This window comes from Neolamprologus brichardi, chromosome 17 (assembly GCF_056152115.1).
Source record: "Neolamprologus brichardi isolate AB-2024 chromosome 17, ASM5615211v1, whole genome shotgun sequence".
Lineage (NCBI taxonomy): Eukaryota > Metazoa > Chordata > Actinopteri > Cichliformes > Cichlidae > Neolamprologus > Neolamprologus brichardi.
Genome location: NC_142120.1, coordinates 36,906,694 through 36,919,836, shown reverse-complemented (window position 1 = coordinate 36,919,836; position 13,143 = coordinate 36,906,694). Strand labels below are relative to the sequence as shown.

The 13,143-nt window shown below is 39.3% G+C and overlaps 1 protein-coding gene across 1 annotated transcript; it reads left to right on the top strand.

Annotated features, from left to right (window-relative positions):
- Nucleotides 1-4,511: 4,511 nt before the first annotated feature.
- On the top strand, nucleotides 4,512-5,541 carry LOC148098034 (uncharacterized). The gene has a single exon (XM_087830539.1). The coding sequence runs from the start codon at nucleotides 4,759-4,761 to the stop codon at nucleotides 5,452-5,454; it is 696 nt and encodes a 231-aa protein (XP_087686665.1). The 5' UTR covers nucleotides 4,512-4,758; the 3' UTR covers nucleotides 5,455-5,541.
- The last annotated feature ends 7,602 nt before the right edge of the window (nucleotides 5,542-13,143 follow it).

Sequence of the window (13,143 nt, the reverse complement as noted above, 5' to 3'; positions counted from 1 at the left end):
AAACAGCATGAGAGAAGAAGAGCAAACCCATCATCCTGCCTGATTGGATGAATGGCACTGTGTTTCCAACAAGCTGCAACTTCACTGTGCATGTGAAAAGAACATTTGAGGAGAACTGAGGAGACTGTTGGACTTTGACATTTGCCACCTTTGGAGAAAATGGCAAGAAGAGACAGTGAAACACAGGACAAAGCTGAAAGAGAACTGCCGGCTGTTGGACTGTTGAAGTGGGAGAGGACAACAGTGAGAGTAAGTGTTTAATGTGGGAAATCAAAATTTGGGTTAGCAAACCTGGGAAAAACAAAACTGACTGCTTAAGTGGGAAAATTGTGAAGGAGTCTGAAACACTGCAAAAAGAAACATACAAAATCACACACACACAAGCAGAACATGCATTAACCCTACTAACACTTCCAAATACAAGAGAACTCATGAAGATTAGACAACATCTTAAGCATGTGAGTCTGTTTACCATCTTGTCCAAGTCACTTAGTGTGATGAGAAGTGATGCAAAGATCAATGGACTCATAGCACATTAGTTACAAAATGATTAAATAATAGCAGAGAAATGTGTAGGAAAGGCAGCTTTAAGAACATGCTCTGCTGGAGATGCAGCTCCACAGACATGCATTAAACCTGCCTAATAACACAAACACCCATGCAATGAAAATCAGCTTGTTGTCTCTCATCAGTGTTAAAATAGTGTGAATTTAACAGACACTTGTTATCAAATGCTGAATTTATCCAATGCAAAAATTGACTCTCTAGGTTGCAGGACAACAGTTTAACTTTTGTGGGAAAAAAGATTCTGGTTTGACCAACCAGTGATCAGACAATAAATTTAGTTGTTAATATAGTAAATTGGGAGATGCTTCCTGCTTGATTGATGCAGCACAAGTAATTTACTGTATGAGGGAAATTCTATTTTTGTGATAACATTTTGAACATGCATTTCTGTTGTCCTGTCATCTTAGTGGGTTAATAGCTGATATGCAAATTAGTTGATCGTTCTTAGATTAAGGAAAGGTGACTGAATCTTAGCACGAGTGAATAGGATGTGTTGGAGTTTGTTAGAGTGGAGACTCTAAAACACTGAGTTTCCTGTTTTGATGTGCGAGTGAATCCTGTACCCAGATACACAACTCTGAATACATAAGAACAAACGTCTTTTGTGAAATAGCTGATGACATGTCACATGTTTTATGATGACGGGAAAAAAGAAAAACTGGATAAAATGGATCTGTGGCCTAAATGAGTGAGAAGCACAGACCTGGGGATTAAACTCATATCTAATAACATATTAGGCTTATGTTGTGTGTTGTGTGGCTGATGGATGGTTTGGAGTGAATCTAGCTGATGATTTTTCTTTTGTTGTGAAGTTGAGCCTGCCAATTAGTATGATAGTATGATAAACCATGCTAATGGTATGATTTACCCTCCTGAGATGAGGAGCTTGTGTCATGACTTAACAAGGCCTTTTTATTTTGATACTTTCACTGTGCACTGAAAGTTTTGTTCGATAATCTCTGTTTGAGCAGATCTGCACGATTAGAAGCGCTGTACGATACGTCGTCAAGAAAATTGTTACAAGTGAGTTTCTCCACATTAAAATGGGCTCAGGAGAAAGTCACTTATCTGGGACAATTAGAAAATGAGAGTCCCTGCCTAAAAAGGATTCAGCGAGGTAATCCGATCTAAAATTCTTCTTTTTCTTTTGAAATGACGTCATTTTGCTGAGGGTGGAAACTAAATGCGACGATAGGTTCCACTATCAGCAAAGAAAGAAAGAATGGATGAATGAATGGAAATAAAAACAAACTGACTGACTGGTAAAACCTGACAAGACTTGACCATGACTCAAGGTTAACCTCCACCTAGACAGGACAAAGGGGTGGATGAATTTATGTGTTTCTTTTACAGGAGCAGAAAGATGCCAGCAACATCTGAGGTTGCATACCGATTTAACTTTTAAAATGCCACTTTCTCTGTTTGTGAATCTACCAGGGGTGTTATTCACTATCTTGTGTTGCTCACAGAGGTAACTGTGACAAAGTGTGCATACGCCTGCGCAGCGCTAACATTTGCATTTTCTTTTCTACAGCATTACAGTTCTTCATGTGTTTGAACATGTGATTTATAAGAGGACTAGTTAATGTTTTTCTACTACAAGATTTCTGGGTTTATGTGTGAAGAAACTGTGTTTACAGGTTATGAGTTGGTGATGCTGTTACACTGTGTTGTTGAGAAAACCTGCACATGACACTTGTCTTGCTGGTGCTAAATACTTTATTACTTTAAGTGTGAAGTTTGATTTCACTTCCAGATCTTGTTTTTCAGGCCATGATGGTGTGTATGCAGGCTCCTGGCGGAGCCAGTTTTTAAGCAAACTTAATATGCAAAACACACTAACATCTTTTATTGCAGGATTATAGGTCCGGGGTGGTGCTGCTCCAGAGGAGGAGACGCCCTGATGTTGCCTGGGACATGATCTAGCTAACCTTTTTCTTTAAGACAGGAATCTGGTTTTGATGAGTTGACTCATGGGAGTGTCCATGCGTCAAGAGGAGGGGTCCAGGATTACATGAATTACATGAAACTATGTTTTCTATGTTTTCTAAACTATGTTTTTTATGATTTTTGTGTGATTAACAGTTCATTTACGGGTATCAAACCTATGCAAGTGGTGCATCCATGTTCAGATGAGGCTTTGATGGCCTATAAGTGAAGTTCACTGAACTAAAAAATGTGGTTTGATGATTGTTGACATGCTCTCCAAATAGAAGTTTTTCCTCCTAGCAAGGAAATACAGGTGCAGCAGTCATCTCCTGAGAAATCTTCAGATGCCCAGTGAGAAGCAAGAACCATTCCAGGCATAGCTGACAGCCCAGGCAGTGGTTGAGGTCAAAGGTCGGGCTGGTTGGGCCCATTATGAGATCAGACTTTGGAGCCACAGCAAGGACCACGAAACTGCATTGGAATGAGCGCTGTGCCAAGGGGGATTTCCAGAGGCCAACAGAGGAGATTGTGGACAACACACGGGCACCTGAAGGATGAGGGGAGCGTGCCAAGCTCCATCGACAGCGCAGGGGGAGTCCAAGGATGGCATCATGATTCTATGAAAAGCACAGGAACCAGAAGCTATGGTGGTGATGACAGCAGTTTCCTATGAACATCACCTAATGCTGTGCCACTGTACTGTGCATACGATGACACTCTGAAGACTGCTGGGATCATAACAGCAGTAAGATAACTGGACCCAGCACCCTTTCCACAGAGGGGTTTTCCTGCAGAGCATGGACAATGGAGGAGTCATAAGTATCCCCCACAGGACAGAGGCCATAAAACTAGAGTGCTGAAGAGGTCTGCAGCTTTCAAGATAACTGAGACCCATGATGATAAACAACAAACTCAACTGGTATGTTTGAATGTCTATTCTACATACATTTGGTCTCTGGTCCTATGGACAGTGATGGAAACAACTGGAAGAGACATTTATGACGCCCTGCAGGCCTAAAACCACTCAGCAGAGAGACGTGTGATTTACATGTCTTGCGGAGGACCAAGCTGGGATGTTTTTGAAAATGTTAATTTCTCTTTTGACTGTTAACAATTCATTTGTTTGCTCGTAGGATGCAGTTTACCATTGGATGAGATCAATGAGGAATGGGATAACTGCTAATACATTTGTCAAACTGTGTACTTTTACAGTAATTTAGGGTGATTGACATATACTGAGTATAAAAATGTTTGCATTGACACTGTCAGACATGAGGTGATCATAACTGGGGACTTTTCTAGCATAACTGTCAAAAGGGGGGAAATGTCAGGTTATGTATTGTGATTGTCATTTATGCTTAGAAATATCTACTTATATATGCTTAGAGGTTTATAATTAGTTGTAGATTGATAGAGGTTTGATCCTTAATAGTCTGCAAATTTTGTGTGCATTCCAGAGCACTCTGGCATTCACACCCACATTCTGGGAGCATGGGAGAGGTCGTACCTTGTCTTATTGTTTTATGATAGGATAAACGTAGCTATATCTGTTTTAGTCTAAGTGCCTTTTGTTTAGATGGACGGCTTTGAGGAGTCTTCATGGGGTCACATCTTGACCCCCCCCCCCCCCCCCCCCCCACACACACACACACACACACACACACATACTTACAAAACCACAGGCAAGGTACTCTTTGTGTGTATGTATACGTCATATGTTAATAAACCTATGCATATTCATGTAACCACAGTGTTACGGGAGAGCAGACGAGAGCAACTGGGGTCAAGCGAAGGAATGACGTTTGTCCGGTTCTCTCCCATGCACGAGGAACATGAAGAACTTTGCCTACTCGTGTCTTGCTTTGCTGTGTAATTACATTGTCTTCAACGTTCCAGCGAATAGGTTTAAGCTATAAACCTATCATTAAATTTATTAGATTGATCAGTATTGCTGAAATAGCAGCAGCATTGACACAGAAAGGTAAACACTCGCTCAGTATTTCAGGGAAGTGACACACCGAGCTGTCAGCAACAGGTTCTCTGAGCAGAAACGTTGACAAACTTAACATATCTCCTGAAAACGGCAGCTCTCCGCGGATACTAAACTTTGAGAGCGTGTGTGGGAAACCGTCCAGAAGTGGTGGCTCGTCATTTGCGACCTCTCGAAAACTCACAAGTTGACGTTTTTGAACCGTAGCGGTGAGAGAGAGGAAGGACGCTAGCATCAACTAGCTAGCCGGTCGTCACGGCAACGCTACAAGCATGGGCCCGAAAAAAGTTCTGTCAGCCGAGGAAGGTGACGATATTAAGAAGTCGCTGGAGTTTATGACAGAGGAGATTTCTACTGTCAAACTGCAGCAGAAAGCCATCCTGGACCTGGTCGAGGAAGTTAAGGCTCTCCGCATCCAGAACGCCGAGAAGGATCGGCGGCTGGCGTACCTGGAGAACAGAGTGGCGGATTTGGAGCAGTACACCCGGATGAACGACATGATCATTACGGGGCTTCGCATCAAACCCCGGTCATACGCCCGGGCGGTCGCCGCCGACAATGTAGGAGGGCCAGGAGAGGAAGATGTCAACTCCACGGAGCATCAAGTGGTTACCTTTCTACAGTCCAAAGGTGTGGAAGTGGATTATAACAACATTGAGGCTTGCCACCCTCTACCCCGAAAAAATGACAGTGACAAACCAGCCATCATTGTGAGATTTGCAAACAGAAAACACAAATCAGCACTGTTAAAACAAGGAAAGAAACTGAAAGGATCCGATGTCTTCATGAATGAACATCTGATAAAAAGAAATGCGGACATTGCCAGGAAGGCACGTTACTTGAAGAAACAGGGAAAAATTCAAAATACATGGACCACCAACTGCAAAGTATTCATTAAACTCAATGGAACACCGGAACAAGCCAAAGTGTTGGTCATCAGAAATATGGAGGAGCTGGACAAATACTGAGGTTCAACTTACTCTGGAGGTATGAATACACATGTGACGTGACACACAACACAACACATGGCACAGTCCAAAAGAACTTCATCTGCATCCGACAACAATATCAATATAACTCATTGGAATTCTCTTTATGATAATCTTGAACTGAAAACATTTCGATACACAGACCATAATGTTCTAGACTTAGAAAAGGATATAGACCCGGAAAATAACTTCTTCTACAACATCAGCAGTAACTGCTGCTACTTCACTGATGAACAGTTTAAGCACACCATCAACACGGAAAATAAATTATCAATAATCCATTTTAATAGCAGAAGTCTGTATGCCAACTTCAACAATATAAAGGAATATCTAAATGAGTTGACAAATCCATTTGGAATTATTGCCATTTCTGAAACATGGATCAATGCGGAGAAAGGACTGGACTTTGGACTGGAGGGATATGAAGTGAATTTTGTAAATAGAAGGAACAAGAGTGGAGGGGGAGTAGCTGTGTATGTGGATAAAAACCTAAATTACAAGGTGGTAGAAAGCATGACAACTGTAATTGATAATTTATTAGAATGTATAACAATTGAAATTTATAAGGAAAAAGAGAAAAATGTAATAATTAGCTGTATATATAGAACACCTGGCTCTAGTATTCAAGTATTTAATGACTTCATAGAGGAAATGTTCTCTAAAACAAATCAAAAAGTTATGTTTATCTGTGGGGATTTTAATATTGACCTGTTGAATCCGAAAAAGCATAAAATGACCGACGAATTCCTAAACACTATGTACAGTTTGAGTTTACATCCTAAAATAACCAGGCCTAGTAGAATTACACCACATTGTGCCACCTTACTTGACAATATTTTCACTAACAATATGGAAAACAACATTGTGAGCGGAATATTAATTAATGACATCAGTGATCACCTACCAGTTTTTGCAGTTTATGACACTAATTATAAGAAAAATCAGCATGAAGAACAACTGAGATACAGACGTGTAAGGACAGAAGAAACTATGAATGCACTTAAGAATGATCTATTAAATCAGGACTGGGACAATGTGTACAAAGAAACTGATATTGATATTGCATATGGCATATTTTTAAGAATATTCATGGAATTGTACGATAAAAACTGTCCAACAATAAAATACAACAGAAAGCACAAATATTCAGATAGACCATGGATCACTAAGGGTTTACAAAATGCATGTAAAAAGAAAAATACACTCTATAGGGAATTCCTAAAACAACGAACAAAAGATGCTGAAAATAAATATAAAAAATACAAAAATAAGTTGACCAATATTATACGTGTATGTAGAAAGGAGTATTATAGTAAAATATTGAACAACAATAAATATAATATGAAGGGAATATGGGATGTTTTAAATGGTATCATTAAAAATAATTCTGGACAGCAAAGTTATCCTCAATACTTTATCGACAATGGCAATATTATGGAAAACACTGCTGATAAGGTCAACAACTTTAATCATTATTTTGTAAATATTGGACCAAAACTGGCAGAACAAATTCCTGAGTCACTGCCATCAGTAGACTGTAGTGAATACCTGATTGATAGGAACCCTAACTCAATGTTCCTCACATCAGTGGAGGAAAAAGAAATAATTGACATTGTACACATGTGTAAATATAAAACATCAACTGATTGTAATGATATTGACATGAAAATCGTCAAGAAGGTCATTGAAGGAATTGTAGGACCTCTAACATATATTTGCAACTTATCATTTCAAACGGGAAAAGTGCCAAACAAAATGAAAATAGCTAAAGTTGTGCCGCTGTATAAAACTGGGGATAGACGCCACTTCAATAACTACAGGCCTGTTTCTTTACTACCACAATTCTCCAAAATCCTAGAAAACCTGTTTAATAAACGATTAGACAAATTCTTAGATAAATATAAATTACTCTCTGACAGTCAATATGGATTCAGATCAAAAAGATCAACATCTCTGGCATTAATCGAATCAATTGAGGAGATTACGAATGCTATAGATCAGAAACAGTATGCAGCTGGAGTATTTCTGGATCTCAAGAAAGCATTCGACACAATCAATCATGACATATTAATTAATAAACTGGAACGGTACGGGATCAGGGGGGTTGTACTGCAATGGGTGAAAAATTATTTAAGTGACAGGAAACAATTTGTGAAGCTGGGTGTCCAATCCTCATCATGCTTGGACATTGCTTGTGGTGTTCCACAAGGCTCTGTACTGGGTCCAAAATTATTTATTATTTATATAAATGATATTTGTAAGGCATCTGATATATTAAAATTAGTATTATTTGCAGATGACACAAATATTTTTTGTTCTGGGGGGAATCTAAAGGAGCTGCTGGATACAATTACATCAGAAATGTGCAAAATTAAAAAATGGTTTAACAGGAACAAACTATCGCTAAATCTAAGTAAAACTAAAATAATCTTATTTGGGAATTCCCTTAGAAATGCACAAGTGCAGATTCATATAGATGGTGTGGAAATTGAAAGAGTACTTGAACATAAGTTTCTTGGTGTGATTATAGATGATAAATTAAACTGGAAGTCTCATATAAATCATATACATAACAAAATTTCAAGAAGCGTCTCAATCTTGAGTAAAGTAAAACACATTCTGGACCACAAATCACTCCACATTCTCTATTGTTCCCTGATTGCACCGTATTTGAATTACTGTGCAGAGGTGTGGGGCAATACTTACAAATGTTCGCTATCATCAATCTTTATATTACAAAAAAGGGCCATAAGGATAATCCATAAAACCGGTTACAGAGATCATACAAATCCACTATTCTTAAAATCAAAAATTCTCAAATTCACAGATCTGGTTCATTTTCTCACTGCACAAATTATATATAAAGCAATAAATAACCTGCTTCCTGACAATATTCTAAAAATGTTTTCTAAAAGGGAACAGGGATACAATTTGAGGGGGGAATTAAATTTAAAACATCCTCGTATCCGTACAACATTAAAAAGTTTTTGCATCTCTGTGCGTGGAGTGAAACTGTGGAACAGACTAAGTAAAGATATAAAGCAATGTCCAAGCATGGCACAGTTTAAAAAGCGGTTTAAGGAGATGGTTTTTACAGGGTACAGGGAGGAGGTAGAGATTTGATCGGGTGTTCTTGTCTAATATTTTCATGTGTGTGCGGGTGCACGGGTATGTTCGTATGGGTATATATATATTTGTAGGTTGTGTATCCTTTGAGGTGTTAATGGGGTTATTGAAAATGTGTATATGTGCGTATGTGTAAATACGTATGTATGGATAGATAGAAACATATATGTATATATATTTAAAAAAATAAATAAATAAATAAAATAAAATAAATAAATAATAATAAAAAAAAATACACATGACATATAATGTGATTGCAAGGAGGTATTTCGGTAGTCTATAAATTACTAGATAGTGGAAAAGGGGTGGGATTAAATAAGCTCGTGCTTCTTCCTGCTCCTTTTTGAACATAAAAGATATTTGTAGTTGTGGTTGCTCGTTTTCTTTTTGTTTTGCTTTGTTTATTTGTCTCTTTTAATTCTATGTTGTTGTACTTTTATAACATGTTTAACATGTTCAAAATATTTTGGGTGCAGTGTATTTTTTGCATACAGGTATAACAGAATAGCTTTAGTGTTTTTGTTTGTTTTTTTTTTAACTTGAGTAATAACTTATACAAAAAGCAGCAAGATATTAAAGAAACAGTTTTATTGATTAAAAAACACACTATATTGGATTCATATCGGTATCGGCAGATATCCAAATTTATAATATCGGTATCGGACATAAAAAAGCGGTATCGTGCCATCTCTATTGGAAACCGATCACTTCTAAACAGTAAACATTACTAACGAGGTATTCTTTGAAGAGGATGCTTGGGTCTAGAGAAAGACAAAGAGATGTCAGCAGTATCACGAATACCACATCAATATCGGAGGAAGCAGGTAAAGGATACTATTTGAACTTTAAAATGCAAAACAAGAACAATCGACTAATGAAATGTATTGACTGCATTTATGCTAACTTAACAATAATCCTCAGAAGAAGAGCAATGTTGACAATGCTATATAATAACTTTCTATAACAATAACAACTGTATGATCTGGTCTATTGACGTCCATGTCTGACTCAAATGTAGCGAAAAACTTAGTAAAATGTATAAAATGTATTTTTTTGGCATAATGTATGTTATTATACGTTGATACAGTGGGGCAAAAAAGTATTTAGTCAGCCACCGATTGTGCAAGTTCCCCCACTTAAAATGATGACAGAGGTCAGTAATTTGCACCAGAGGTACACTTCAACTGTGAGAGACAGAATGTGAAAAAAAAATCCATGAATTCACATGGTAGGATTTGTAAAGAATTTATTCGTAAATCAGGGTGGAAAATAAGTATTTGGTCACCTCAAACAAGGAAAATCCCTAGCTCTCACAGACCTGTAACATCTTCTGTAAGAAGCTTTTCTGTCCCCCACTCGTTACCTGTATGAATGCCACCTGTTTGACCTCATCATCTGTATAAAAGACACCTGTCCACAGCCTCAACCAGTCAGACTCCAAACGCCGCCATGGCCAAGACCAAAGAGCTTTCGAAGGACACCAGGAAAAGAATTGTAGACCTGCACCAGACTGGGAAGAGTGAATCTACAATAGGCAAGCAGCTTGGTGTGAAAAAATCAACTGTGGGAGCAATCATCAGAAAATGGAAGACATACAAGACCACTGATAATCTCCCTCGATCTGGGGCTCCACGCAAGATCTCATCCCGTGGGGTCAAAATGATCATGAGAACGGTGAGCAAAGATCGCAGAACCACACGGGGGGACCTGGTGAATGACCTGCAGAGAGCTGGGACCAAAGTAACAAAGGTCACCATCAGTAACACACTACAACGGCAGGGAATCAAATCCCGCAGTGCCAGACGTGTTCCGCTGCTGAAGCCAGTGCATGTCCAGGCCCGTCTGAAGTTTGCCAGAGAGCACATGGATGATACAGCAGAGGATTGGGAGAATGTCATGTGGTCAGATGAAACCAAAGTAGAACTTTTTGGTATAAACTCAACTCGTCGTGTTTGGAGGAAGAAGAATACTGAGTTGCATCCCAAGAACACCATACCTACTGTGAAGCATGGGGGTGGAAACATCATGCTATGGGGCTGTTTTTCTGCCAAGGGGACAGGACGACTGATCCGTGTTAAGGACAGAATGAATGGGGCCAAGTATCGTGAGATTTTGAGCCAAAACCTCCTTCCATCAGTGAGAACTTTGAAGATGAAACGAGGCTGGGTCTTCCAACATGACAATGATCCAAAACACACCGCCCGGGCAACAAAGGAGTGGCTCCGTACGAAGCATTTGAAAGTCCTGGAGTGGCCTAGCCAGTCTCCAGACCTCAACCCCATAGAAAATCTGTGGCAGGAGTTGAAAGTCCGTGTTGCTCGGCGACAGCCCCAAAACATCACTGCTCTTGAGAAGATCTGCATGGAGGAATGGGCCAAAATACCAGCTACTGTGTGTGCAAACCTGGTAAAGACCTATAGTAAACGTTTGACCTCTGTCATTGCCAACAAAGGTTATGTTACAAAGTATTGAGTTGTATTTTTGTTATTGACCAAATACTTATTTTCCACCCTGATTTACGAATAAATTCTTTACAAATCCTACCATGTGAATTCATGGATTTTTTTTTTCACATTCTGTCTCTCACAGTTGAAGTGTACCTCTGGTGCAAATTACTGACCTCTGTCATCATTTTAAGTGGGGGAACTTGCACAATCGGTGGCTGACTAAATACTTTTTTGCCCCACTGTATAATAGAACATCTCTTTACTGTCACTCTTACAAGAACAATGAAACACAGTTTGGCATCTCTCCCTCAGCAGCAGGTTGACTTTTACCTTAAAATTTCTTCAGACTAAGAAGAAATGAAAAGAAAAAGAGAAACTAAAAAAAATAGACTTAAAGTTTAAGAGGTGCGTACACAGGGAATGTATGTAATGACTAAGCATCTACACAGACATGTACAAGTTATATATAAGTTATATGCCATACAAAGGAGCAGGTGATCAGTGCAATATAAGGTGCAATGTGATGGGTGGTGGTGCACATTGAGTGTCTGGGGTGCGAGGGGTCCTTGAGGACGACATTGCCAGTATATAAATGTCTCTGAGGGAGGTTAATGTCAGGCCCAGGGCCGCTCTGCTGCCCTCACCACCCGCTGCAGTTTCCTCTTGTCCTTCACAGCAGCTGAACCACAGTGTGCAGCAGAAGGATCTCCATGGTAGAAGTTCATTAGCAGTTTGTGATTAGCATTCTTAAACATGACACAATCTGATCATACGTAGATCTTAAATTGAAAACCAATGATTGATGCAAAACTCATTTGTTGCTTTGGGTTTGCTATTTTCAGGTTATTTAATCTAAACGTTTAGTTATGTAATTTCTTCTTCAAGTAATCATTCAAGACAAAGAGAAGGTAATAAGGCAAAGACCTGTTATTGGCCACTAGTGAAGTGTGTGGCTGCCAAACAAACCTCTTCTCCGGCACGCCACACTTGTGGAGCTTCCTGGAAACTGTGACTGTAACAAAAGCAGAGATCAGATGTGGAAAGGGGTCGTTCAAATGTGACCGGTCCAAATTAGAGGAACAATTTGAAGGTAAATTATTATTACTAATCCTTGATAAACAAAGATCTTAATATTAATGTTTGTCTGAAACAGAAACTCTGTTGATATGATTTTGCTGTAGCAATTTTAAATTTTGTACCTCTCCATAACTGAGATGTAATATTTAATCACAGTTAACAAAGTAACAGAAGAAAACCTTTTCTGTCTTACTGAAAATGACATCACTGAGTTAATCCCTGAAGTTGTTCCAAAGGTAAGATTCAGACGCAGTCTTGGGCAGTTAAAGGTAAGTCTGTCACGGTTCTGGGTCTTTGTGACCCAGCATTTGAACTTCTTGTATTTTATATTGTGGTTCTGAGTCCTTGGTTGTACTGTTTTGTAGGAAAACAGGAGGTGAATCACTCCTCCTGTTTTCCCACAGCGTTTACACTTCAGTCTGTTGTTGGTGGCTTTTTTATGGCAACTGTGACACTTAGTAGTAGAACTGACACACTAAACAACAACTACACTAACTATATACTCTTTCCTGAGGAGGCTGAGGAAATTTGATATGTCGGTCAAGATCCTCAGCAGGTTCTACAGCTGCACTGTGGAGAGCACCCTGACCAGCTGCATCAATGCATGGTACGGCAGCACTACTGCTATGGACCGCAAACACCTGCAGAGAGTGATAACAATTGCGGAGAAGATCATTTAAAGATGCAAAGAGACTAAAATGGTTAGGGCCAGGAGGTCAAAGGTCAGAGCTCCTGTGGGTCTGAGGGCGGCCTCACATTGGAGAAGGATGAAGGAGTCTGACCTGAGCCAGTGTTTGACATGAACACATCAGCACTGCTATCAGTGAGCCTAACGACAGCCATTAGCATCATTTCAGTGTTTCAGTCATTTAAAAACACTTCCTGTCACTGTGGTGGTTACAGTGACATCATGCAGTTTGTGTTTTGACCTCCAGAGGACGACAAATCAGCACAGACAGAGAGCTCCATTCAAACTTTGCTGCCATCAGTAATAATTCTTCAAATATAATCATCAGTG

Excerpts from the sequence above, each read along its gene's own strand:
- LOC148098034 (XM_087830539.1), top strand. The coding sequence starts at position 4,759 with ATGGGCCCGAAAAAAGTTCTGTCAGCCGAGGAAGGTGACGATATTAAG.